This window comes from the organism of the source record quoted next, unplaced genomic scaffold (assembly GCF_019419815.1).
Source record: "Pyrus x bretschneideri cultivar Hongxiangsu unplaced genomic scaffold, Pyrus_bretschneideri_v1 Contig16, whole genome shotgun sequence".
In the NCBI taxonomy this organism is placed as follows: Eukaryota; Viridiplantae; Streptophyta; class Magnoliopsida; order Rosales; family Rosaceae; genus Pyrus; species Pyrus x bretschneideri.
In genome coordinates, this window is record NW_025999457.1 from 5,941,954 (window position 1) to 5,967,032 (window position 25,079).

General features: G+C 36.3%; 2 protein-coding genes and 1 long non-coding RNA gene across 3 annotated transcripts; 2 read left to right on the forward strand and 1 right to left on the reverse strand.

Moving 5' to 3' along the window:
• Positions 1-4,651: 4,651 nt before the first annotated feature.
• LOC103966933 (endoglucanase 24) lies at positions 4,652-9,049 on the reverse strand. The gene is made up of 4 exons (XM_009380158.3): positions 8,432-9,049; positions 5,961-6,260; positions 5,662-5,823; positions 4,652-5,474 (listed from the first exon to the last, which is right to left on the reverse strand). The coding sequence occupies exons 1-4, from the start codon at positions 8,858-8,860 to the stop codon at positions 4,866-4,868; spliced, it is 1,500 nt and encodes a 499-aa protein (XP_009378433.1). The 5' UTR covers positions 8,861-9,049; the 3' UTR covers positions 4,652-4,865.
• Positions 9,050-11,704: 2,655 nt separating this feature from the next.
• LOC103938958 lies at positions 11,705-12,259 on the forward strand. Its single transcript, XR_666041.3, has 3 exons — positions 11,705-11,933; positions 12,031-12,096; positions 12,190-12,259. It is a non-coding gene; the product is annotated as an uncharacterized LOC103938958 (long non-coding RNA).
• A 6,665-nt stretch (positions 12,260-18,924) lies between these two features.
• Positions 18,925-24,629, forward strand: LOC103966931 (zinc finger protein GIS2). Its single transcript, XM_009380157.3, has 4 exons — positions 18,925-19,089; positions 21,260-21,473; positions 22,122-22,214; positions 23,847-24,629. Exons 2-4 carry the CDS (start codon positions 21,346-21,348, stop codon positions 24,406-24,408), a joined length of 783 nt encoding a protein of 260 aa, XP_009378432.1. The 5' UTR covers positions 18,925-19,089; positions 21,260-21,345; the 3' UTR covers positions 24,409-24,629.
• Positions 24,630-25,079: the final 450 nt, after the last annotated feature.

Genomic DNA, 25,079 nt, shown 5'->3' on the forward strand with positions numbered 1-25,079 from the left:
AAAGAAATCTCCATAAATTATGCATGTACAAATGAATTGTGGGATCAGAATGAAATAATCATTGATGATATGTTTGCATTTGCAGTAGCCACTAAAATCATCTTAAGTGATGATATTGAGCCCCGCTCTGTTGATGAATGCAAACAGAGACAGGATTGGCCTAAGTGGAAAGATGCAATCCAGGCAGAATTAAATTCCTTGGAAAAGCGGAATGTTTTTGGACCAGTAGTCCAAACCCCGCCTAGCGTAAACCCCGTGGGTTACAAATGGGTATTCACAAGGAAACGCAATGAGAAAAACGAGATCACAAGATACAAAGCACGACTCGTTGCACAAGGTTTTTCTCAAAGACCTGGAATTGATTATGAGGAGACATACTCTCCTGTAATGGACGCAATTACGTTCCGTTACTTAATAAGTTTAGTGGTTTCAGAAAGACTTGACATGCGACTTATGGATGTCATCACTGCGTATCTATATGGAGAATTAGATACTGACATCTATATGAAAGTCCCAGAAGGACTTAAGTTGCCTGAAACAAGTAATAAACCACGAGGTATGCTCTCGATCAAATTAAGGCGATCATTGTATGGTCTGAAACAATCTGGACGAATGTGGTATAATCGTCTCAGTGAGTATTTGATCAAAGAAGGGTATATCAACAATGTTATTTGTCCTTGTGTGTTCATTAAGAAATCCAATTCTGGATTCGCTATAGTGGCTGTATATGTTGATGATATGAATCTAGTTGGGACTCTTGAAGAGCTCAATAAAACTGCTGAATATCTGAAAAGCGAATTTGAAATGAAAGACCTTGGAAAAACAAAATATTGTCTCGGCCTGCAGATCGAGCATTGTGCTAGTGGAATTTTGGTCCACCAATCAGCTTACATTGAAAAAATTCTGAAGCGATTTGGTATGGACAAGGCTTATCCACTAAGCACGCCAATGGTCGTTCGTTCTTTGGACATTAAGAAAGATCCATTTCGTCCAAAAGAAGATGATGAGCTGGTCCTTGGTCCAGAAGTACCATATCTAAGTGCAGTAGGTGCTTTGTTGTATTTAGCACAATGTACTAGACCAGATATAGCTTTTTCAGTTAATTTGTTAGCAAGGTATAGCTCTGCTCCAACAATTCGCCATTGGAAGGGTATCAAAGATATATTGCGATACCTTCGTGGGACAACAGACATGGGTCTCTTCTACTCAAAGAACTCCACAGATGACCAGGTCCTTGTTGGATATGCAGATGCTGGCTTCCTCTCTGATCCGCATAAAGCCCGCTCACAAACTGGATATGTGTTTAAGAATGGAGATACAGCAATCTCATGGCGCTCAACCAAGCAAACATTAGTTGCTACATCTTCAAATCATTCAGAAATACTTGCTTTACATGAAGCAAGTCGTGAATGTTCTTGGTTAAGATCAATGATCCATCATATCCGGAATTCATGTGGTCTAACTTCGAAGACAGACAATCCAACTGTCATCCATGAAGATAATGCAGCCTGTGTTGCCCAAATGAAGGAAGGATTCATCAAGGGCGATAAGACTAAACACATATCTCCAAAGTTTTTCAGTGCTCATGAGCTTCAGAAGGCTAAAGTTATTGAAGTCAGACAAATCCGTTCAAATGAAAATCTGGCAGACTTGTTCACCAAATCTCTACCAAAGTGCACATTTCAGAAGTTAGTGCAAGGCATCGGATTACGTCGACTTACCAAACAGCTAAATTTGGAAAATGTGGAATCAGGGGGAGAAACATATCAGGGGGAGTATCCATGATACATGCTTGTTGTACTCTTTTTCCTTCGATTAGGATTTTTCCCACTGGGTTTTTCCTATCAAGGTTTTAACGAGGCAACATAAGCATACTTGACACTATATCAACGATCCAGGAAAAGTTGTACTCTTTTTCCTTCGCTATGGTTTTTTTTTTCCCACTGGGTTTTTCCAAGCAAGGTTTTAACGAGGCAACTCATGTTAATATGTGGGCATCCAAGCGGGAGTGTTGAAAAGTCTCAGACACAGTCTCAATGTCTGTTATGTTGAAAAGTCTCAGACACAGTCTCAATGTCTTTGGCAATGAATGCCCACAAAGCTAAAGTCATCTGCATGGGCAAAGTTTTCAATGCCCATGCTGAATGAAAGTGTCAGAGGTACGTTTTAAATTTCAAGATGCATTAATTGCATCAGTTCGAGTTGCTCTATAAATAGAGCACTCCGCATGTAACAGAATATAGATGAAGAAGAAAAACAAGAGAGAAATATCAATAACATCATATATTCCTCTGCCTTTTATTATCTGTCTGTGCTATAGTTTTTGTGTGGCATTTTACATCTACCTTGCACCTACCACTTAAAAGGTTATCTCTCAAACTTTAACCCTTTTATAACACTCTGAACCTTATTCTACACAATAGAGATGTTTAAGACCAAAAAAAAAAATATATATATATATATATATATTGAATAGTAAATAAAAAATAAAAAAATGAACAGAAAGCATACCTTACCCGACTGACATCTAACCTTAAACCCTCGAGGGCATCACTCACCACCTCCATAAGTCCGGTTCCATTTGAGCCGATGGCTTTTCTTGATGCAATCTTCGGTGGAGACAGTGGTGCTCGGGATAGTAGCAAGAAAAAGTCCTCTCCAGAAGCTGCTGGGTGAGCTTCTATAGATCTTCTCTGATGCGGCTAATGTGGAGTCAGTCATTGGTGGTAAAATTGGTGATGAGTGGGGGTATACTTTTGTCGACGACATCAATAATACATTACAATTCGAGGTTGGTTGGTGTGGGACTATAAATTTTTTAGGACTGGAGTAAGGTCAATGGAACTACGCGTACCTCAAAAGTCGTCATGAACTCAATAGTTCTGGTAGGATTGCGTTGCTCAAACGGACTAGCGATGTCACCACGTACATCTTGCTGTACTTTGAAAAGGTAGGCGAAGTCTGCTAACTTCGCTGAGATTGACCATTCTTATTCCGCAAGACATGAAAATAAGATCAAATAGGTTCCATATATTCTTGGAGATTTCTACAATCTAGGAGTTGGCGTGGTGCCGCAAGTAATCACACTCCTAAGAGGAAACAATATTTAATCCTAGATATTCTCTTGAATTCTCCCTATTTAATACATATTTCATATCCTAAAAGGTATCTCTCCCGATTAGTATAAATACCCTCATTTAGAGCATAACTTTGGTAACGCATATAACGCAATCTACACATACTCTTTGCTTATTCTCTTACCTATTGCTTGAGTCTTAATATTACTTATTAACTTGACCATCGAAGACTTTTGGCCGGCATCCCACCAGTACGCAAGGTCTTAGAATGCCAATAGATGATATTCACCCAAAAACACTACATAACCAATGATTGATCTCCTAGTGTCAATATAAGTAACCTAGTCTACATCTGAGTATGCAGTAATTTGATTAATTGGAATCCTCAACTTTCTGTATTGATGGGAGGAGGAGAAACCTTGCATGGGCTTGTACGTCGGTTGGGCTACTCCCCCTATTGCCAATTGAATTTGTGGTGGAACCTAAACTTTCTTCATGGGATCAGGGTAGGTTGGCCCACGTATGAAGTCCAACAGTCACACGTACCCCACGTCACTCTGTTTATATTGTCCACATGTTAGGCTTGAAATTTGCCACATGTGTGGGGGCATGTTGAGAATGAATCTCACATTGATGGAAGAAGAGACTTTGCATGGGCTTATAAGTAAGTTGGATTACTTTTCATATTGCCAATTGATTTTATAGTGAAACCCCAACTTTCTTCAGGTAGAAATAAAATCCCTTGGCAATTTGGGAATTGGGAGAATGATTAATTAAGAGGATGGTTTATATATTTTATATCTTTTCTGGTTGAATTGCATATAGATAATTGGATAATGCCAAATCTAGGCGATTAGAATGCCAAATATAGGTTTTGTTGTTAATGAGCCCCGATGAGATTAATCATCATTCTATCACAAAAGAAAAATGCCCGTGTTGTTCACTCACGAGAGCCATATTGGCAGTTTTCATGTTTCATGTGCATGCAGAGATTCACAGGCACGGTGCACCCGATCAATGAAGACAAACCTCTTTCATTTGTTGGATTATTAAGCAAATACCATGAAAACAAAATAAAGAGAGAATATATTTGAAGGCAGCAGTGTTTGTCTTCGTGATTGTTGTCTTTTTTTTGTTTTGGTTTTTTTTTTTTTTTTAAACTTGCCACAAGTAAGTGTAAGCAGTTTCTTAATTTTAATTATTTTTCTTGTTTGATTTTCGAATCCACATGCAGTTGTCTAATGAAGCACTAGGACTGTCTAATTATATTGTAACACGGAGTGGATGGAAATGTATAAATAAGGGCTTAATTAGCTGAAACATCCATGAGTAATGAGAGAATTTGTTTTTGTTTTGGACGAATCATCCATGCTAACGAGTGAAAAGGAGAGGGGGTGGGAAGCCTATGGACAAATTTCTTAACAAAGTGAAAGATCGTTATTTTTTCATATATATATTTTTTAAAATACGAGCGATATTCTATATTAACCTATAAGAAGAAGATAGGTTTGAACGTGGAACCTAATAAGTTGAAGATAAAATATTTTAACCACCAGAGCAATCAAAAGAATATATGCATCTTACATGTAATAAATCTCTCTTATTCTCTGTGGAAATGTCACAAAAACCCTGAACAGTATACATTAAATTTCCAAAGACTAATTAACAAGCCTCTTCTCTCTTTGCACTCAAGGTGAGAGACATCTTTGTTCTTTTCCTAATTTTCAAATCCTGATGTATGAATTATTTACAAAAAATGACGTATGCTTGTCAAAGTACCAATTTGTGCTAATTAGGGTTTGGATTAGCCACAAAGAATGCCAAAGCACCAACAAATGGTGCATTAATGTAAGTGGTCGGCTCAGATTTCTTAAAGTCTGCACGATCATCCCCATAAAAGTCATCTTCTCCAGGTCCTCCCACGAGGGCACCCACAAGAACATTAGGGTTAGGACCTGAAGAGTTGAAGTACACCGAGCCTTCCTTGCAAGCAATGACTTGGGGGTGGTCCTTGATTGATGGCAACGAAGAGCCACGGTGGTGAATACGCTGCGGAAAATGGTCACCATAGCCAACCATGTATGACAATCCCATTGGATTATCACCCAAAATGTAATCAACTTGTTTCTTGGCGATTTGGTGTAGGGTTGCTGGACTGACGTTTATGTTGCCGCAGTTTAGGGACTGCGAGGTCCGTGAAAGGTAATTCGCGTAAACAAGTAGTAGGAATGTGATGGAAGTTACGTGCTGCAAATTGCTGCCTCCCGGCTTATAGATGAGTCCGCCGGGAGTGTACTCGATGTGGGAGGATGTTGAGTCCGGAATTAACGTGCACATGAAGCTATCTGCCGATGCTTTATAGGATTCGAGATTGTACATGTTGCCTTCTAAGACTTGCTAAGAAAGAAAAGAAAAGAAAAAGTTTATGCTTTTGATAAAGTTAATTTCAAAATTCAGATTTTCTAATTCTATTTTGTGCTCTAATATCGTGTTCATTTTAAAAGAATGTGCTATAAAATCAGTACAAAAATATAACCAAAGATTCTATTCATATTATATATATGTTAAGAAATTTTAATCTGACCTTGGAGACTAGAACATTTAGGCCAGCATGCTTGTTGTCCCAACCAAATTCGTTTATGTTGTCATCGGCACCAAGAGTTTTGCCATTGTTTTGTATGTAGTCAAGGTAACCACTATCTTGAGTGACCCTACTCAACCATGCTGCCCCCCACAGCAACTCGTCCTACCAAACATCACAAAAAATGAATTGATTTTATGTACAATTCTAAATAAGTGGATGCATGTTGCATGTATTATGTTTTAAAAATAAATAAATAAATAAAAAATGCTTGTATATATATATATTGACTATAGACTTACTTGATAACCATCAAAATCACAATAAAATGGGCAGACACCATCTTTAATGTTAGAATTATCACTATAAGCACCTCTGTGAGTATCAGCTAACTCAAAGGCCTTCTTGGCATTTCTTAACAATGTGTCCGAGTACCCGGGATCGGATGATCGGAATGCCACCGACGAAGCTGCTAGGGCTGCTGCCGTCTCGCCTGCGACTTCAGAAGCAGGATTGGGCGAATCCACAGCATATACAGTCCTGGCCGTGTCCATGTCTTCAGGTCTTTCCCAACAGTTATGGTCTATAATTGGGTCACCAACCTATTATTCCATGAAAACGAAGTTATACCCACAAAAAAAGGCCAAATTTTGCTTGTCGTTAGCAACATAAACATTATTTGAATCGGTTTATTAGTGGGCAACTGTTCTATATATTCGGACTTGTTTTGTATTAAGAAATTTGAGGACTATTTGTGTCCTATCCATATGGAGCATAAGGCTTGATGGGACAAGTGTTTGTCCCATGCAGGCAAGATGCAACTCACGGACTTTAGGGTCAAAAAGTGGGATGGAAGTCCGTCCACCCACAGATGATAATTATTTAAGACTAATTGGTTCACGTTCCTTTGTGATAATTATTTCTAAACACTTTATTCGAATAATTTTCTTTTGAATGAATATTAGAGTTAAGGTGGTAATATATAGTCAGATATAATTTTTTTTTATCGTATACCTAATTGTTAAAATATTAAATAAAGGAAAATTTAGTATAAGGTCCCTAGTTTCTAATGTTCATTGACTAAGATTTTATTAGTTTTTAGATTTTGATCAACGTCCCTAGCATTAATATATTAATAAATTATATGTAAGTTACATAATTTTTACAATAAAAATTAGTAATTGATTTCGAGTTTTAATACTCACACCCTTATTAAACTCCTAATTAATTTCAATTCAAACATTTCCAAAATATAAAAAATAAAATTAGAATAAGTTTGGACCCATTAAATTTTTATAAAAAAAATGATATGTACCCATTCTTAAATATACCAATTTGTTATATGAAAAATGTACCCTTTTTAAATATAAAATATACCCATTTTTTGTATAAAATTCATTCAATCTTTTCTCTAATCAATTTTTTAAACTTATATGGGTACATTCTATTTTGTTGATTTAAGAATGTATCCATGTCAAGTTTAATAGAAGAAATGCTTAATAATTATTAAGCCTAATATCTTCTTCTTCTTTTTTTTTGAAAAATGTACCCATGTTTAATTTTTTGGTTATTTTTTTATGAACGTACCCATGTATACACAATATATTGGAGAGTATAATTTATCTTTAATATTTTTAATCCCATAAATTATGGGTTTTATTTAAAATCTCATTAATATAAATAACTACAAATTTCATTTTTAGTTTAAAAATAAAAAATAACCTACATAGAAATACATTATTATATTAATGTCAGGGACTTCGATAAAAAATTAAAAATCACAAAGATTTTAGTCAAAGAACATTGATAGTTAGGGCTCCCATCCAAAGTGTCCTTTAAATAAATATATATATATATATATATATATATATATATTAGTAACCAATGTGTTGAGAAGGAAACTATGACAAAATTGCAGCAAAAAGAAAGTGATAAATACTTCAAAACTTTAGAAGTAAAGTATTTCATCAGATGTATATGTTAAACTTCAAATTCTGGAAACCAACAAATAGAGTACACTTGTGGAAAGGAGGGAACTCAAGTTATCTTTCCTCCACAGTTAAGTTTTGATAAATTCAAGGTCTGGGATTCTGTTGTTGTAAACTTTGTCAAAATTTATAGGCAGACAGATGCAATGCAATGCAATGCCATGCACGCAATTCCAAGGGAAGGGATCAAAAGAAACTTGTTATATTCTCTCTGGATAAAACTGGGGCCACGGGGCCAGTACCTGACAACACAATGAGTCACTGACCCAGTGGACTACATGAGACCACAGAACACAACCTACAATCGTCCACCTATTCGTATTTATATGAAGAAAACTTTAGCTCTTACAAAATTACAATTCAATATGTATGTTCAGATTAGTTTGATGAATTTTTTTGTTATATTAATTTGCAAGAAAAAAAAAATGACTTCTTACTTGCGTGTAAGGATTCAAACAATGTTCTTCACAAGTTATTATTTCAATCAAGGCACATCTATGACTGTGTATACATAATCATGATTTCGTCTTATAGCAAATTCTAATTTGAAATTTGTGCATATATTTTAATTAAGAATTCATACGTGTACATTTTAAAGTGTAATTGCAGATAAAAAAAACCGACTACTAATTGCTAATTAAAGGTAAAGAGTGAAGCATTGTTCAGTCACATGTATATAACTAGTTCAACCAAGACGAAGACACATTAACTTTTCCACCCACTCCCCTTACCACCCCACCATAACCACAACCACAATTATTAAATTTACTCTATTTACCAGTTACCTGCACAAAAATCCGGTTAGGCTGAGACACAGTCTTGAGCAAGTAATCTGTGGCCCAGCGGATTGCCACGAGAGCGTTCCTCAGCTCATTGGGAGGCATTGAATCTCCAAACTCTATCACACTCCAAGCCAGCATTGTCGTCGTGAACGCCATCGGAAAACCAAACTTGACATTATCACCGGCGTCATAATAGCCGCCGGTCAAGTCTGTGTTGTACGTCCACCCGTCACTGAGTCCTGAGTTGGCACGCCATGATTGGCGCTGGTCCTGAGGCAAGACCCCCGACCTCTGCCCCTCGAAGAATAGTATGGCCTTGGACAATGCCTCTTGGTAGTCATGGCTTGATGATGCAAAGCTTGGGAGCTCGAATAGGGCAACTAGGGTAAAAACGGAAACAAGAAAATGAGGGAAGGAAACGGTTTTTTTCATGTTTTTGGAAACTGGGTTGGTTTTGTTTTGGTGAGTTTTTGTAGTGTCTGATAAATAATGTGAGTTTTTTCTGGTTTTGGTTTGGTTTGTTGGGAGGTAGGTTTTTATACATATGTGCAGTCTGTCTTGGGGGTGTCACGGGAAAGGGAGGTGAGAGGGATTTGGAGGGAAGAGAGAGAGAGAGGGAGGGAGGGAGGGAGGCGTGATAGCGCCGACAGGTGGGTAGACGGAGTGTCAGTGAACTCACATGCGTTACACAAATAGGGATTGTGTGATTATGTGAGAGTGCACAGTACTTCACTTTTGATTATGATGTGCACAGTACTTCACTTTTGAATATGATGCTTTTGTGTGGGGACGGTTGCTAAAATAAAAGTGAGTGCTCCGGACTGTAAGACCGAGACTTGGGTAGAGGTGTTGGATTAATTTCGATGTAAATTAATTTTAAATGATCTACAACATATAATAGGAAAGTAATATGGGATATTAATGTAGATATTGTGATTTGATTTTCAAAAGATATCAATCTTATATTAGATGTCTTGTAATACAAGTAAGATTGATTGAGTCCTTAATTTTATGTGATTATGATATCTAACTGATAGGCTAAAAAAGTGGGATTTGAGATTCCTTTATGGACGGAACCTTAATACCTTAGCCAGTATAAATACTAAGGTCCTTGCAAACTCTAGATAAACAATAAATGCTTCCTATAAAGTAGTTGTATCCGGCTAGGTACTTTGTAGAAGACTTTGGTGTTGATGCATCCTACATCATCTCCGCTTGATATTCAATGGCTATTGCTTTACGATCAGGTCAGTCAACTCCTTGTTTGCATTTTAATTATATAACCATATAGGGTGCGTTTGTGGCACATGACTGTCATCAATTTGGTGTTTGCTCAGACTAGGACTACATTATTGTTCAATTTTAATTGTTTTTTTTATTAAAGATATTATTAAAATTAATAATATTGGATGAGAGTGAGACTCAATAAAAATACAAAAACCAAATTTTCTTGCCAACGAAAGAAACATACATGATTCAAGAGTAGCATCGTTCCAAACATCAATATAACAAAGTGTTCTCCCAACAATTGACAGGGTTCATGATGCTTTTCTTAATTATTCACCTTTGGTTTAAAGTTGTAGATTAAAGTTAAATGTGTTGGTAAATACTTGTATTTGAGTAGAACGAAAATTGATGTCTGACAAGTTCAGTTTTTTACTCAATTGTGAAATAATTACTTGGAATTGCTCTTGTATGTATAAGCCAATTTCAGTCTATACTGTGACAATTGCATTCAATCCCAAGACCGCAATGATGTGAGGCACAATGACAAATGGATAGCTGCACATTGATCATTGCTACATTTGGATTCCTAGCACATAAATTGGCTTGCTCCAACTAGTTTGAAGAAAACTAGTAACAATATGCAAAAGGAAGAGATCATGAACAATTTGTACATTCCATTTGTATATTAAACTAAGCAATTAAAATGTCTTCCCTCACAACGAAGCAAGTCAGTTAGTCAATTCCATGTGCAGTAGTGCTAATCCAATGAAAGGAAAAACAGATGAGAGAGGGAAAGGTCACCAATTTAATCAAACTGTTGGATGTTCCAACTAGAATAAATGAAAGATGCCAATACTACATTAACACAGTACACAGCAGAGCAAGGTAAACTGCTTAATTGTACATTATACAATTTTTTACAATAAACTCTAGAAAATAGCTAATTGCCTCAATCATCCGAGCTATATTTACTCAATTCAAGAACTGTAACAGAAGCGCAGCAAAACAACTCTTTATCCTTCAGGAGGAGACAACTTCCAACTCAATTCCATTTTAGATCAAGTATGCTAAATTGTGGTTAGGGCGGGATGCTCGCACTATAGGCAACACCAAGAGGCCACATGTACAAACAAGAACTTCCTGTGCAAACAACAGAATGAGTGCACGTAGGATCCCAAGCTGCTGCACGGATAAGATATTTCTGCATGAAGGTAGCAGCGAGTTCAAGATGGCGTATGTGACATGTCCCATATCCAAAGAGTGCTTAGCATGCTATCAGAACCATATCAAATACAACAGCCAAACTCATAGCTAAGATAGCTTTCCTAGTACAAAAAAGAATGTGAAACAGCAGTAGCGTTATAGGACTTACTTGGAGCTAATGAAATGCTTGGTGCAAAACCGAATGCAGTAGTGTTATAGGATTTTTACACCGACCTCACCTAATAAGATAAGACTTTGTTATTGTTGTTGTAATCTTACCAAGTATTTCGGTTAGAGAATCTTAATAAGTTTGCTTCCGACTGCAAATTACAAAACTAAAAAGGTAAAAACGAGTGAGTATACTCAAACTCAGTATAGTGTGGACAGTAAACTCAAATATTATTGAGTTGATTCTTTGTGAAGCAAAAAAAATATTTGAAATTACTTTATGCTTATGATTTGCAATTGTAAATATGTTTGGAACTTATATATCTAACAAAGAAGTAGTCGTGAGGTTTTATTTCATTATAAAATGTCTACCACCGATCTAATTCAAGTTGTATTCAATATTGTGATTGCACCTAGAGAAAGTTTGAATCATATGATTAGGTTTTGTTATATGGTCAAAATTACATCCATATTTTGGGCTTATAACATTATATATACTAAAAGCCAGTTGAATCTGGCACTGTTCAGCAATAGTAAAAGGGCGGAAATGCCCTCCCAATAATTTTCTCAGCTGGGTTTCTCTCAGCTTCTGTACAGTGAAAGGGCTGTTTTGCCCTTTTGATTCCACGTGTCCATCATCCGTGTATGTTTTGGCTTTGGTTATTCTGGATCTTTCTTTTACTTTCACCTATTCTCTCTCGCATATCTCCAGTTGCTTTGTTTCTCGCCGTCTTTTTTCTTCGCCTTCGCTTCTGTTTTCTTCATCGTGTTGCTTCGTTGTTCAAAACGTCGACCATTTTGCTTAGTTGTTCTTCAATTAATGGTCACAGTTGTTAAATTCTCTGCCTTTTTGGTTCGATTCCAATAATTTTTTGGGTTTTTGGTTGGTTGGATCTGGGTTTTCCAAGTAAGTTTTACATGTATATTACCGCACGGGGTTTCAATTTTCCATTTTTTTTTATTCTTTTTGTTAATATCTCATGGGCTTTGCTTTTTGATTTCAGAAATTTTGTGCCCATCTTGGGTTCACTTCGGACTTGGTTGCGACCGATCTAATCCGGCGTTTCCAGGTGAGTTTTGCATGTTTATCAGCTTATATCGTTTCGATCTTTTGTTTTTCGTTGGATTGTTGTTGTGCGTGTCTGATGCGTTTTGTTTTCCAGATTCGGGAAACGGTCCCTTTCAGATTTTTGGATTTTCGATTCTGATTCTTGGAACTCTCTGTGCTAAAGGTATATAAATGTATTATTTGTTTTTTCCTTTGTTCCCTTTGCGGCTGAATTTTTTTTTTTTTTTGTTTTGTTTTGGTGATTTGGGACCTTTTTTGTGTGTGTTTGGGTTGTTAATAGGTGAATCTATGGGGTTTTGTGATTTTGGATTTAGGAATGGGTTTTATGTTGAAATTTCCTATTTGTGATTTTAGATTTAGAAATGGATTTTCATTTGATTTTTTTTTTTTTTTTTTGGTGACTTTGTGGATATTGGGTTATTGATGAGATCCAAGGGCGGAGATCGGGATGAGAAGAAGATATTGCGAGGTTTGGTTTCATCTTCTACTCTCTCTCCATAACCGTTAATCCCCATTACCTTTCAATTTCATCTTCTACTTTCTCTCGCTCTCTCGCTCTCCTCTGTTCTCAGATGGCTCTTGAGGTCGTTGTCAAGGCCGCCTTGGGCGCCCCTCATCTTCTCGGCGACTGTACGTTCACAATTCTCTCTATTTCCCTCGATTTCCTTTCTGGGGTTTGATCAAATTTTGCTACTTTGGTATAATTTTCCATCTTTTGCTTCTGACAGGCCTTTTTAGCCAAAGGGTTCTTCTAACCTTGGAGGAGAAGAAAGTGCCCTACAAATTGCACTTAATCAATCTTAGCGACAAACCCAGTGGTATTTTACTTGGTTTGAACTTTTGATCCCGAAAATACATGCAGGCATAGATGGAAAAATGTGATTTTTGTACTTTTAATGGATTTTGGTGTATTTTTTTTTGGAGTGTCTGAGGAATTGGGTTTGGGGTTTTTGTTGGTGATTTGTAGGTTTACGGAAGTGAATCCAGAGGGGAAGGTGTATGTAACTGAGGATAAACATTTTGTCTTCAGGTAAGCATTATTGCTTTTTCCTGCCAGTCATTGGTGTGCTAATAGTGTTGAGAACAATGCCTAATTTAGTTTAACTCTTCTCATTTTGATAATTACCTTTTCCACTGCCTTCTTGAACTTGGAATTAGTTTGATAGCATTTTGGTTTTAAGCGTTTATAAAAATATTTCATTCCAATGAACAAGTCATTGATCTATTAACTCTTATTTGTTTAAGATTTGGTGCTAAAAGCTATAAGTTACAAGTATTACATTCCATTCACCAAGTCATTGATATATTTAATTCTTATTCGCTAGAGGATTGAGATTTTAACTCTTTTCATCTTTGCTGCAGCCAATAACAAGAATAAACATTCTCCATTGCTTCGCCCGCTTCTACCAACAAATTGAAACCTAAACATTAAAATTTCATGACAACGATTTCACCCATTTATCATAAAATTGGTAGACATAACTTCACACCATCTCAGAGCAGAAATAAAGGTTTTCATTTTCTTTTACTCTGTTATTGCTCACTCTCTGTTTACTTTTCCTTAATTTAAGTCTCCAAACAAGCTACTGTTTGTAAGTCCTATCAATCTTCAATTTTTATTTTTCTTGCTTTGATTTCAGTTCTTTTATTACTAATTTTAATCATTTGTGTCCAATACTGATATATTGGTATGTTAGTTTGAAAATGTGTCCCTTTGAATTTTAAAATCTGGCAAATTATTTGAAGCAATTCTGATTTTAGCTTTATGGACTTTACAAATAGGAAGATGAGGAGACAAAAAGTACAAGGGGATGCATTTAGCTTCCACTTTTGAGGTTCCAGGCACCCAAAATCTGTCAGACCGGTGAGCTCAAAAAAAAAAAAAAAAAAAAAAAAAATCTGATTTTGATATAAAGTTTGGATTTTCAAGTCTGGATTGGATTTAATTTTACATTTAATTTGATGGGTTTGATTTATATGCAAGGACTTTGCTTTTATTAATGCATAAAATATTAATTAAATTTTAATTAAGATGCTAACTTTGTAGGTACCCTGGAATTAACAACGTAGCTGGAGTTCTCCACTGGCTGAAGCACAGTGGAGAACTCAAGTACAGAACTCTCTATCTGTTTCTCAATCCTAGAACCTCTGGCCTCCGTAAGAAGGTTCGTCTCTCTTTCTCTCTCTCACACTTTTTTTTTTTTTTTTAATTCGTAATCGAATTTCTTTTGCATAAATGATAGATCTGTTGCAGTGTAGCTGCAAATCCTACCCTTTGTTTGTTACTTTGTTCCAATTGTTGCAATCAATTTTTCATCGTTTATTTGGTCAATTCTTGCATTGTTTTATTTGGTGAATTCTCAATTAACGACTGGTTCTTCTTGCTTGGTCTAATTAGGTAACTTAAGAATTTCATCTGTTGATTAAATTTCATGTGAGAATTTTTTTTTTGTCCTGATGGATCTGTTATTTTTTTTATTTTTACCATTATTCAATTTTTTTTTTTAATTATGTAGCCGATGAGTTCGGTATTTCTTTGGAGTCTCTGCAAGTTTAAAGTAATCTATGTTGTTATTTTGATTGTGCGTTTGGTGACTGACGTTATTTTAATTAGAATGTTTTCAATTTAGTGTCATCTCAATCTCAATGGGTTTTTATGATATGCCTTATCAGTGAATTTATCTACATTTTTCAATGTTGGTCTCGATGATTGTGATCACTGCACTCTGGATTTTGTTTGAATTCCCAAATTTTGTCGAACATTTGACAAGTGCTCCTTCAATAAATTTCAAGTAAAGAACGTCTAAATATGACAATTTTAGGGTTTCAAATTCATTGGAAAATATGAAATAATATTGCATAATTTCTGATTAATGTGAAAAATTGGTACTTTTGTAGTGATAAATGCTTTTGGAGAAAGTTATAAAGTTTGATACTTTCCAGCTTTAATCTAATTTTTCCATTGTCTTAAGGTATGGATCCTTGCATTTAATTTACTTTTTCTTTTCAAAAGCAATTTGAAGGATTAAAATGCTGTCATTTGGTATAGATGATCGTGGTTTAGCAAATTGATAGCGAGATGGAACACTCCTAACTATGTTGTAAGTTCGACTCACTCAACCTATAAGAGTTGCTTCATAATTGTAATATTCAAAACTATATGGCTTTTTCAGTTATGGTTCGATTATTATTTTCCTTTTCAATTGTTATTCTTCATTTTTTGATGTGGTTGCTATTTGTGATTTCCATTCAATGTGATCTGTACTCTCAGTTTCTTTTCAGAATTCCTCTCTTTGCCTTTTTCCAATGTTAATATTTTTCTCCATGATAGAAATTTTAAGGTCCATGTTAATATATATATATATATATTTTTTTTTTTTTTCAATTTAGATCCTACAAGTTAAAGGTATTGATGATGGAATTAAATTCAACATTGCTCATTGTTCCTTATTGTAGATAAGGTTGTATAACAGCAAAACGTAGCACCGCAGCATCGCGTGGGCAGTCTTGCTAGTTAAATCCTAAAATCCAAATGTTTAACTTCAAGTTCTAAGGCAACACAATTTTTTTGTAACAAACGATATTATCTACATTAAGGGGTTGCGGAGTAGACTAAGGCTCGCAATTGGTTAGTCATAATAATATGGTTCAAATTCGTCTATGGCAAAAATCGAATCTAAGACCTCCCACTTACAAGTGAATATGAATATCATTAGACCGTAGTACAAAGTAGTAAAACAATACTATTTTGACTATTAACATATTTAATAGAGTATCTTATGTTTCGTATTTCATCATGTAACAGAGTGTGCTAGAGTAATTTGATAGGCTAGCTTAGTGAATTTTTAATAGGATAACCTTGTTTTGCATGTACATTTTATGTTATTTGCTCGGATCACTACATATTTTGAATTCCTAAAGTTACAAATTTCTTTATAACAAATGGACAGCGGAGAGTACCTATACTGAAAGATACCTATCTCCTTGTCCAAGGCAAGAGAGGCGGTGCTGTGCTTAGACACACAATAATTTATAACTTTTTAGCAAAAGTAGTTCTTTGTTTGTGGAATATAATTTGCTTGGAACTGTCAAACTTATTAAGCAAGACCGAAGGGATTACCTTTAATTTCATTGAAGGTTTTTTTTATCACAAATAATTTTTAAAATTGATCTAATTCTTTTTGATATTTCAATTTTAAGTCAATTAATGTCGTTTTTGAAATTGGTTGTCGTAAATTAATTTGGTCATTTAGTTATGATGTTGTTAATGTGTTGACATGACACACATGTAGGTTCTTCAAGTTCTTACCCATTAAAATTCAAGCAATTCTGAGTAAATTCTCTATTATATTAAATCATATTTTGGGTAAGGAGGATCACAAGGTTGTTCGAATTTGGTAGAGTGACCAATGTTATTAAGCAGCTTAATACGCATGCACTAGTCATATCCTCAAATAGACGTCCAAATATAAAGTGGTGTGACTAACTGATTGAAGCCATACAAGTTACAAAGTTGAAGGGCCAAAAATTTTAAAAATTTAATTGAAGGAACCAAAGTAAACACAACTTATTACAGGGATCAATATTTTTTTTTTTCTAGAATTTTTACGCACACATGGTAAGTGAGGTATCCTATACTAACTCGAAAAGTTTAGGACATACTTAATGACCACGCAATGCGTTGAACAGTGGTGAGCAGACTCGAACATCTTTGATCACTTGGCACAGGCTCCATCACACAACCAAATCGATCACTACATTTAGTAACTGATAACAAAGAGAACATAACCAAACGATGGAATAAAAAATATAATGATCATGCCTTCAAGTCACCGCAACATAAAAAATAAAAAATAAAAATAAAAAAAAATAAAAAAAAATTAGGTCAGTGAACGTGAAGGACTTATACACCAACTGTTGGTGGCAGCAGAATTGCCGCCCTCTGACGAAAGTTGGAAACCACTAACATGCATCCATATACGAGTTTCAGTTGTGGATATATAGCCTGACCTCTGTAAAGTGGCATGCACGGATTACGATAACTTATAATATTTATCAAGTGCAAAACCACCCCGTCAGTTCAGTAAGTTCTTATCCGCACAATACTTCGGCTGCTGTTTTTGTGCGGGCTTGGGACGTTGAAAAGATCCAATACCCTGTATATTACACAAGCGGAGCTCTACCAGGCCCAGAACACGCTCTTTGATAGAAAACTTTAGACTCTCGCTGATAATGTCTCTGTGAGAGTCTAAAGTTAAACCGCAGAGCGGAAGCTGGGGCCATATTTTCAAGCTCACTCTAAAGTCGTCTTGATTGGTCAAGCTAGGTGAATTCGCACTAAAATTCCGACCAATATCAGCTGTGAAGGAACAAGGGACAACTGACTCTATCTCAGAATTTTCTTTTCGTAATGGAGTTGAGGAGAGCCCTCCCGGACTCTATCACCATCTAAGAACAAAGCATTAATACACGATCTAGATATCAAGCGAATGAATACTATCAATATTTGAAGAATCCTAGTGTTCAAGATCCGACAGCTGAGGTAATGAACATTGCTACCGAACTGAGTTGGATGACCCCAATTTGGATGCTCGGAAACGTCGGCTTAGGTCATCTCGGTATTGCATTGTCAATGGGAGGTTAATCAAGTATGGTTTTTTCCTTCACTACTTACGATATGTGATACCAGAGGAAGGTCACTGGTCATTTAGAGAAATTTATTAGGGTATGTGAAAGCCATACTACTTCATGTACAATCCATGATGATGAAGATTCGACACGAATATTTTTGGCCGACAATGCTCACAAGTTATCCAGAGAGTGTAAACATTGAAAACTCTTAAGCACTCATCCTCGTCGTCCCTCAGGACGTTTGATACCGATGACTAGCCCTTGACCCTTCGAGGCAGGTTTGCTATCGTAGTTGTGGTTTACTTTACGAAGCGGGTAGAAGAGGTACCTTTTGAGGCAATAATCGAGGCAAGGTCTGTAAATTTGTTTGGAAAAATCATAGCCGCTTGGGAATCCTCGAGTTGGTGTACTCTGACAACGGCAAGCAGGTTTATAATACCGAATTTCGCAGATTTTGCTTTGATCTTAAAATTAAGCTCCACTTTGCCTCTGTTGCTCATCCCCAAGCTAGTGGTGGAGTGGGAGATGGCGGTGGATAATGTGGGGGCGATTGCGATAGTGACGATGGTGGTGACATATATTGTTTTATCTTAAAGATCGAACTCTGTTTATAATAATGTATCTTTTGTTTTCTATTATTTTAAAATATATTTTTAATAAACATAACAAAAAAAAAAAAAACAAACAAAATACTGTTTCATATAGATAAGGCTAAATATTTTTTTTTTGTATTTTTATTCTTAAAAAACAGTATGGTAAACTTATTTTCCATCCGTTTTTCATTTTTTTTTCCAAATTTTCTATTAAAAAACAAGTGGCCTTTTATCACAGTGGTGGAAATAAGTTATGTGCATCTAGGTGTGGGTTTGAACTTCATCGACTCTCTAATCTAATATCTAACCAGTAACTTATCATCTTTTCGGAAAGAAAAAAAAGGGGGTGTGCGCCCATTTTACTTCTCACACATTTCTTGATAATTTCTATCTGTTGATCTTCTTCAATTCATCCGATTCGACGGTCGAAAATTGAAAAATTGTGTGAGAAGTAAAATGAGGTGTGTGATATCACATCCCAAAAAAGAACCAAGCGAGAGTGACCAGGCCGAAACATACATGGGTAATGCTCAACGAAAGTGACTTAGCCCAACACTTGAGAATGGGCTTGTACGTAAAATCACATAAAATCCAGTCGAGCCACAACCAACAATCCGAAAATCACAATCGACGCTCTGCGGCTCTCCGTCTACAAATCGCTGTCTCAGAGGCTGAGAGCACTCTCTTCTCTCTCTTTGCAAATTTCTTCACTTCGTCGCTACTATACAAAGTCACAGTAGCACCACCGTCTGTGTAGCTGTTTGGCTCAGGTTCCTTCTTGTTCTTCTTCTTCATTTCACTTTCCCTTATTTACCATTTCTAGGGTTAGGGCTAATTTCGTTGTGTAATTGGGTATGTATACGTTGAGTTGAATTAATTTACATTACTTTGGTCAAATGTTTAATTTGAATTGGGTTTTCGTCTGCTGTGAATTTTCTGTGATTTTGAATAGGTCAGACCATATATTGTTGATGGTACAGCTATATATTGTGTAAATTCACATACATGTAGGTTGAATTTTGTGAGAGTGTCAATTGAATATGCATGCTCGTGTCAATTGAATATGCATGCTCTTGGAATGAGAGAATCGATGGAACCAAACCGTAGATGTTTTGACCAACAGCGGTGCTAGGTTATGGAAAATTGTTTGAACAATGACCGAAACTAAATTGTTTTAGAAACAGTGTTTAGTTTTTTGTGTCATTTCGTTTATTCAGAAGTGACTAACTGAGGGCTGGCTTAAGTTTGATAGAAAGGTGGAAGTATGTATTGAAGAAATTCAAACGGTACCTTGGGTTGTAATTGCTGAGCTTTTTGCTATGGCGCAGTTTTTGTCCCTGACAGTAATTTGAATTATGAGGGTTTTAGGCCGTATGAAGCTGGAACAAAATTTTGTTATGTTGGCAAATTACGAGTGTCCTCGTATTTTTTAAAAATATTTTTTAATTTTTCGCATCCAAATACAAATATTGCATTGCCTACATGGTCTTTTGTTTTTGGTTCTGTTTTTTTTTCAAATTTGTTTCAACAATGGTCAACTGGTTCTTGGCTCATTAAGATTTGCATAGGAAGTCTTTGCATCTCCTCTCACCCTCAACTTCTTTTCTGAAACATGCCCCTTTTAAGAAAAGCATGTTGTTTACCACTAATAGACATTTGATATTTATCAAACGGAATTGGTTTCCGTTCATCCATTTCAAATCCCATTTGGATTTTTTTAATCAAGAAATTAAATAAGACCATTTCTTGGGTTTTAAGAGTTATCTTCTCAAAATTACCTTTTGCAAATTATCTTATAAAAAATTTAATTCCCAAAAGCAAGTTTGCACCTTCTGCATCTCATCCAATCTCCATTTTCCACTTTCAGTGTTGTTTCCATTTTTTATTTTCTTGTTTGGTTGATCAGGAAGATGTGATTGGATTTTCTCCAACCATATTCATAGTTTCGTTAGACACGACCAACACCTTACATCACCATGAATTTATATTGTTGCAAGACCAGATTAGATGATGATTAACACATCGAAGTGCCCTTGGGATACATATGCAGAAGATATTTTTTTTAAATGGAGGCTTTTATGGCTGAAGGATGAGAGAAGTAGTTACAACTTAAGTTGGTTGAATAAGGAGCTTTGCTTCTTGAATATGGATAGGCAAAGAAGGATTTGATATGCAATATAATATATTGATTGTATATTGAGTCTCCCGCGGGTAATTAAAATTAATGCTAAGGTTATTTCTGTACATACCTATGCTTTACAAAGAAAAATTGGTCGTACAGGGAGGCTCTAAACATCCAATGCTCAATGTTGTTCATCTGAAAAGAGGGAACTTTTCATCCAACTTTCAAGCACTTGAGGTCTCGAAGTTTAATGTTGATTTTTCATAGCAATTGCTGCGGATTTTTATGGACAAATGTTGCCAGCTTTCTGATTTTCCCTGCGGTTCTCTTCGAAATTCTCGACTGATACCATGTGGTTTACTTCTAGTTGTGTGAGAGTGTCCGCCCTAGACCTACTTGCAACCTAACAGTCATGTTTTCCAATGAGCATACTTTTTCCCTTGCTTTACTTTTGTACAAGATCAACTTACTATCTAATGATCAATCAGTTTAGATGGTTTCAAGAAGTTGGAGTTTAGAGAGTTTCTGTTTGTTGATGTAAGCTTGAGTTTTGACGGGAATGCCTGATTGTTTGCTACGGATGCTTGACTTTCTTTTGAAGGATGTGGTTGAGAAACCGGGTATTTAGTATCTGGGTTCTGAGTGTGGTGGTAAATAATTCTTGTGAGATGGATTGCTTGTTGAAACTTTTCTATACTATGTTGGGATTCGGTGTTTTCTGTTATGAAGGGAATGTAGTTGGTTTGGTTTTGAGTCTTTTGACTCATGGTATGATCTTGGGTGTGGTTGTAATGTGGGTGTGGTTGTGATGTGGACAGGGAGGAGGCAGCGGCTGTGTGGTGTTGGTTGTGGTGGTGTTTTTCATTCAATCAGTGGAGCTAGGTCTTTTTAAGAATTAATTAACATGAGTTCAGACAGCAGGAGCCGGAGCAGGAGCAGGAGCAGGAGCCCTTTGGATCGGAAGATCCGTTCTGATCGCTTTTCCTACCGTGATGCACCTTACAGGAGAGATGGAGGACGTCGGGGTTTCAGGTTTTATGGTTTTTGACTATTTTTTCTTTGTTCTCGTCCTTATAAAATTGGGTTGGTAAGGAGAAAATAATCTTTCAATCCATTGGAGATGGTCTCGAATGTTACTATCAATCCGTATGTGTTGGAGTAAGACCACTACTTGAATATACCTGTGAAAACTTTATGGAGTTGGTATATGATAATTTTGCCTATGAATAATTATTTTCTTTGCTTTGTTGGACATTTATTTGGAGCTTTGTAAAGCTTTCAAATACCATTACCAATCATATTGATTGATTAATGACATACTTCAGTGTAAATCCTTTTGGTTGTAGAGGGACTGCCAGCGGTGCACAAAAGTTGTGTATATTTTACTTTTTGTTTTATCATTTACATTTATCTCAGTGCATGTGTCAACTCCTTGCTGTTTTGCAATTTGTTGGATGTTTAACTTTCAAAGTGCTTAGTCTCATGTTTTGAATTTTTTGGTTTTGTATTTTTCTTTCTTCTATTGAGGCTCTGATTTTGTTTTTATTTTTTATATAACTCAAAATCATGGAGTTAATTTAATAAGTGACCCTCATTAACTAGTTATGTTTTGAAATTTGGAATGCTGTTGTTCTCTGCTGAGAACTTAATGTATTGTTTTTTTTTTTTTTTTTATGCCAGCCGAGACAATCTGTGCAAGAACTGCAAACGGCCAGGTCATTTTGCTAGAGAATGCCCGAATGTTGCCATTTGTCACAATTGTGGTCTTCCTGGGTACGGAAACTTATTCTGCCTCATAATTGGACATCATGATTTTCCATTATTTTCTTTTTCTCCATTATTTGTTATTGCCTTTTCATTTTACTTTTGAAGGAATCTGTTTATTAAATTATAGTGTTTGTTTTTTTTGCACCTTTTGCTTTCTGGGAGGGTTTGAAGATGTTGGGGTTCCAGAATTTGTAGAGTTGAATTCCATGAAAAGTTAGAATCTAGCTAGTTAATGCTTGGCTTTTTAGCTAAAATGGTCCTTGAGATTTGAATAACTCCTCACTTTGAACCCTAACATTTGGAATCAATAGAAGTGGTCCCTGAGATTGTCCACCATCAATCATTTTGGTCCTTAGGTGAAAAATTATGTTAAATAAGGATCAAAATGACAAAAATACCCTCAATTTAATAAACAATAGGTCAAAATAATTTGACAAAAATTGGGGTATTTTTGTCATTTTATCCTTATTTTATGGAGATTTATCATGGAAGGACCATAATGATTGATTGTGGACAAACTTAGTGACCAATTTTATCGATTTCAAATCTTAGGGACCAAAGTGAGTAGTTATCTAAATCTCAGGGACCATTTTGGCTAAAAAGCCTTAATGCTTTTAGTCTAGAGATACACATCCAGAGTATGTAATTTTTCTTTTAAAAATGCATCTACATCGCTCTTCTGTCTTCGCCCTCCTTTTTGCAGCAAGTCAAATGCCATTGCTTCTGCTACTGAGCGGTCCATTTCCATCAAAGTAATTCCAATAATTTAAAACCACTGTTTCTATCCCCATTTTTCTATTCAGATATTATTTCACCTCCATAATAAAAAAACAGTTTGCATTCTTAGTTATAACAGCATCTTCTCCTCTACCATTCCCGTCTTCAATGACTAAACCACTATTGCCACCATACAGTACTAGCAATAAACTACACGTACTGTAGCACCATTTGGCTTGGTGTAATGATGCCACTATTGTTGTAACCGTTTTGAGATAACCAGAGCTGCCACTTTATGCATCATCAGTTTCCCACTATCCCACAGCTACTGGAATAGGTTGTCAACTTATTTTCTTTGTCCCCTTCAGTGTATGTCACCTCTGCCTCTAATACGCTGTTGCATTTGTTTTCCCTTGCACTACTTTAAACAATGTATGGCTGCCAACACTACCACTTTCATCTCCCTTTCTCTCTTAACTGTGTTTTAAGAGTATTGACAAAAGAATTTAAGAAAATACCTACAATCCCAGAGAAATATGCATGTTCCCCAGCAATAATTCAGTCCCCACTCTCCAGGCTCTTTGGATTGCTTTAATATTTGACATTATCTCTGTGAGACTCTGACGGGAAGTTAAAATTTTAGTGATCTTTAGGTAATTAGGTTTTAGACATATTTAGATGATTCAGAATGTTCTGTTTTTATTTTAAACCAGACTAGCAGCACCTTGTGGTGACATTGATGGTTGAACTAGTCATGTCGTTGCTTCAAGAAGGTTACGTGGTTTCTTATCTCACGGGAATGATGGACCTGCCTCCTGCAGATATATTTTTGTTTGCTGTTTATTTTAAAATGAAAATTAAATGCTGCATGCTTAACGGGAGCCTTTCATTTCTAATTGTGTGATTCGAATATTCTACTAGGCACATTGCTTCAGAGTGTACCACAAAGTCACTATGTTGGAATTGCCGGGAACCGGGTCACATGGCTAGTAACTGCCCAAATGAAGGCATTTGCCACACCTGTGGTAAGGCTGGACATCGTGCCAGAGACTGCACAGCTCCCCCAATGCCACCTGGGGACTTGAGGTTGTGCAACAACTGCTACAAGCAGGGTCATATTGCAGCTGACTGCACAAATGAGAAGGCATGTAACAACTGTAGGAAGACAGGTCACCTGGCACGTGATTGCCCGAATGAACCCATCTGCAACTTATGCAATGTATCTGGCCACGTGGCTAGACAGTGTCCTAGAGCCAATGCTTTGGGAGAGCGTGGAGGTGGAGGAGGTGGTGCTGGTGGTGGAATGGGTGGACGCGGAGGCAGTTACCGTGACGTTGTATGTAGGAACTGCCAGCAACTTGGCCATATGAGCAGGGATTGCATGGGTCCTTTGATGATATGTCACAACTGTGGGGGACGAGGGCACCTGGCATACGAGTGCCCTTCTGGAAGATTCATGGACCGCTACCCCAGGAGGTACTGATTGGTGGAAGATCATATTCCGGCATTTACCTTTCATCTCGAGCAAGCACTTCCGGTTTAGGTTTTAGATTGAAGGTTGAAACTTTAAGAGTATGAGGAGTTGAATTGATGTTGTATTAGAAGATTATTTCGATTATTTCTGAACTTTCGGCAGTTACTGCAAATATTAACTGTTGTACGTAATTGCATTTTATGTTGTGACGCCTGCAGATTTTTGTTTCACTTTTGTTAGTACCCCTAATTTGTTGTTCTTTTTATGGTCAACATGGTGATTTGGTGTTTCGCTTAATCGGGCGGAAGTGAGCCTCTTTCGTGTTCAGTTAGAGGATTTTAATAAACTTTTTTGTGCTAGTTTCTCTCTACATGTCATTGTCACTTCACGTGAGGGGCCACTTGAGTTTTTGGAGGATTTTGATAAATTTTTTTGTGTTAGTTTTTCTCTACATGTAATTGTCACTTCACGCGGGGGGCCACTTGAGTTTTTGGGGCCTAGCTGAAAACAAAAATAAGGCTTTGTACCCTTGTATTCCATTTTTCAGTTTCTTTATCCTAATTGTATTATACACCTTAAAAATTTCACAAATAAAATCAAACAAATGTACAAATGGCTCATGAGGGCTTTATTTTCAAACAAATCGTATCGGTGATAAGGGATTCCAGTTCCCAATACAA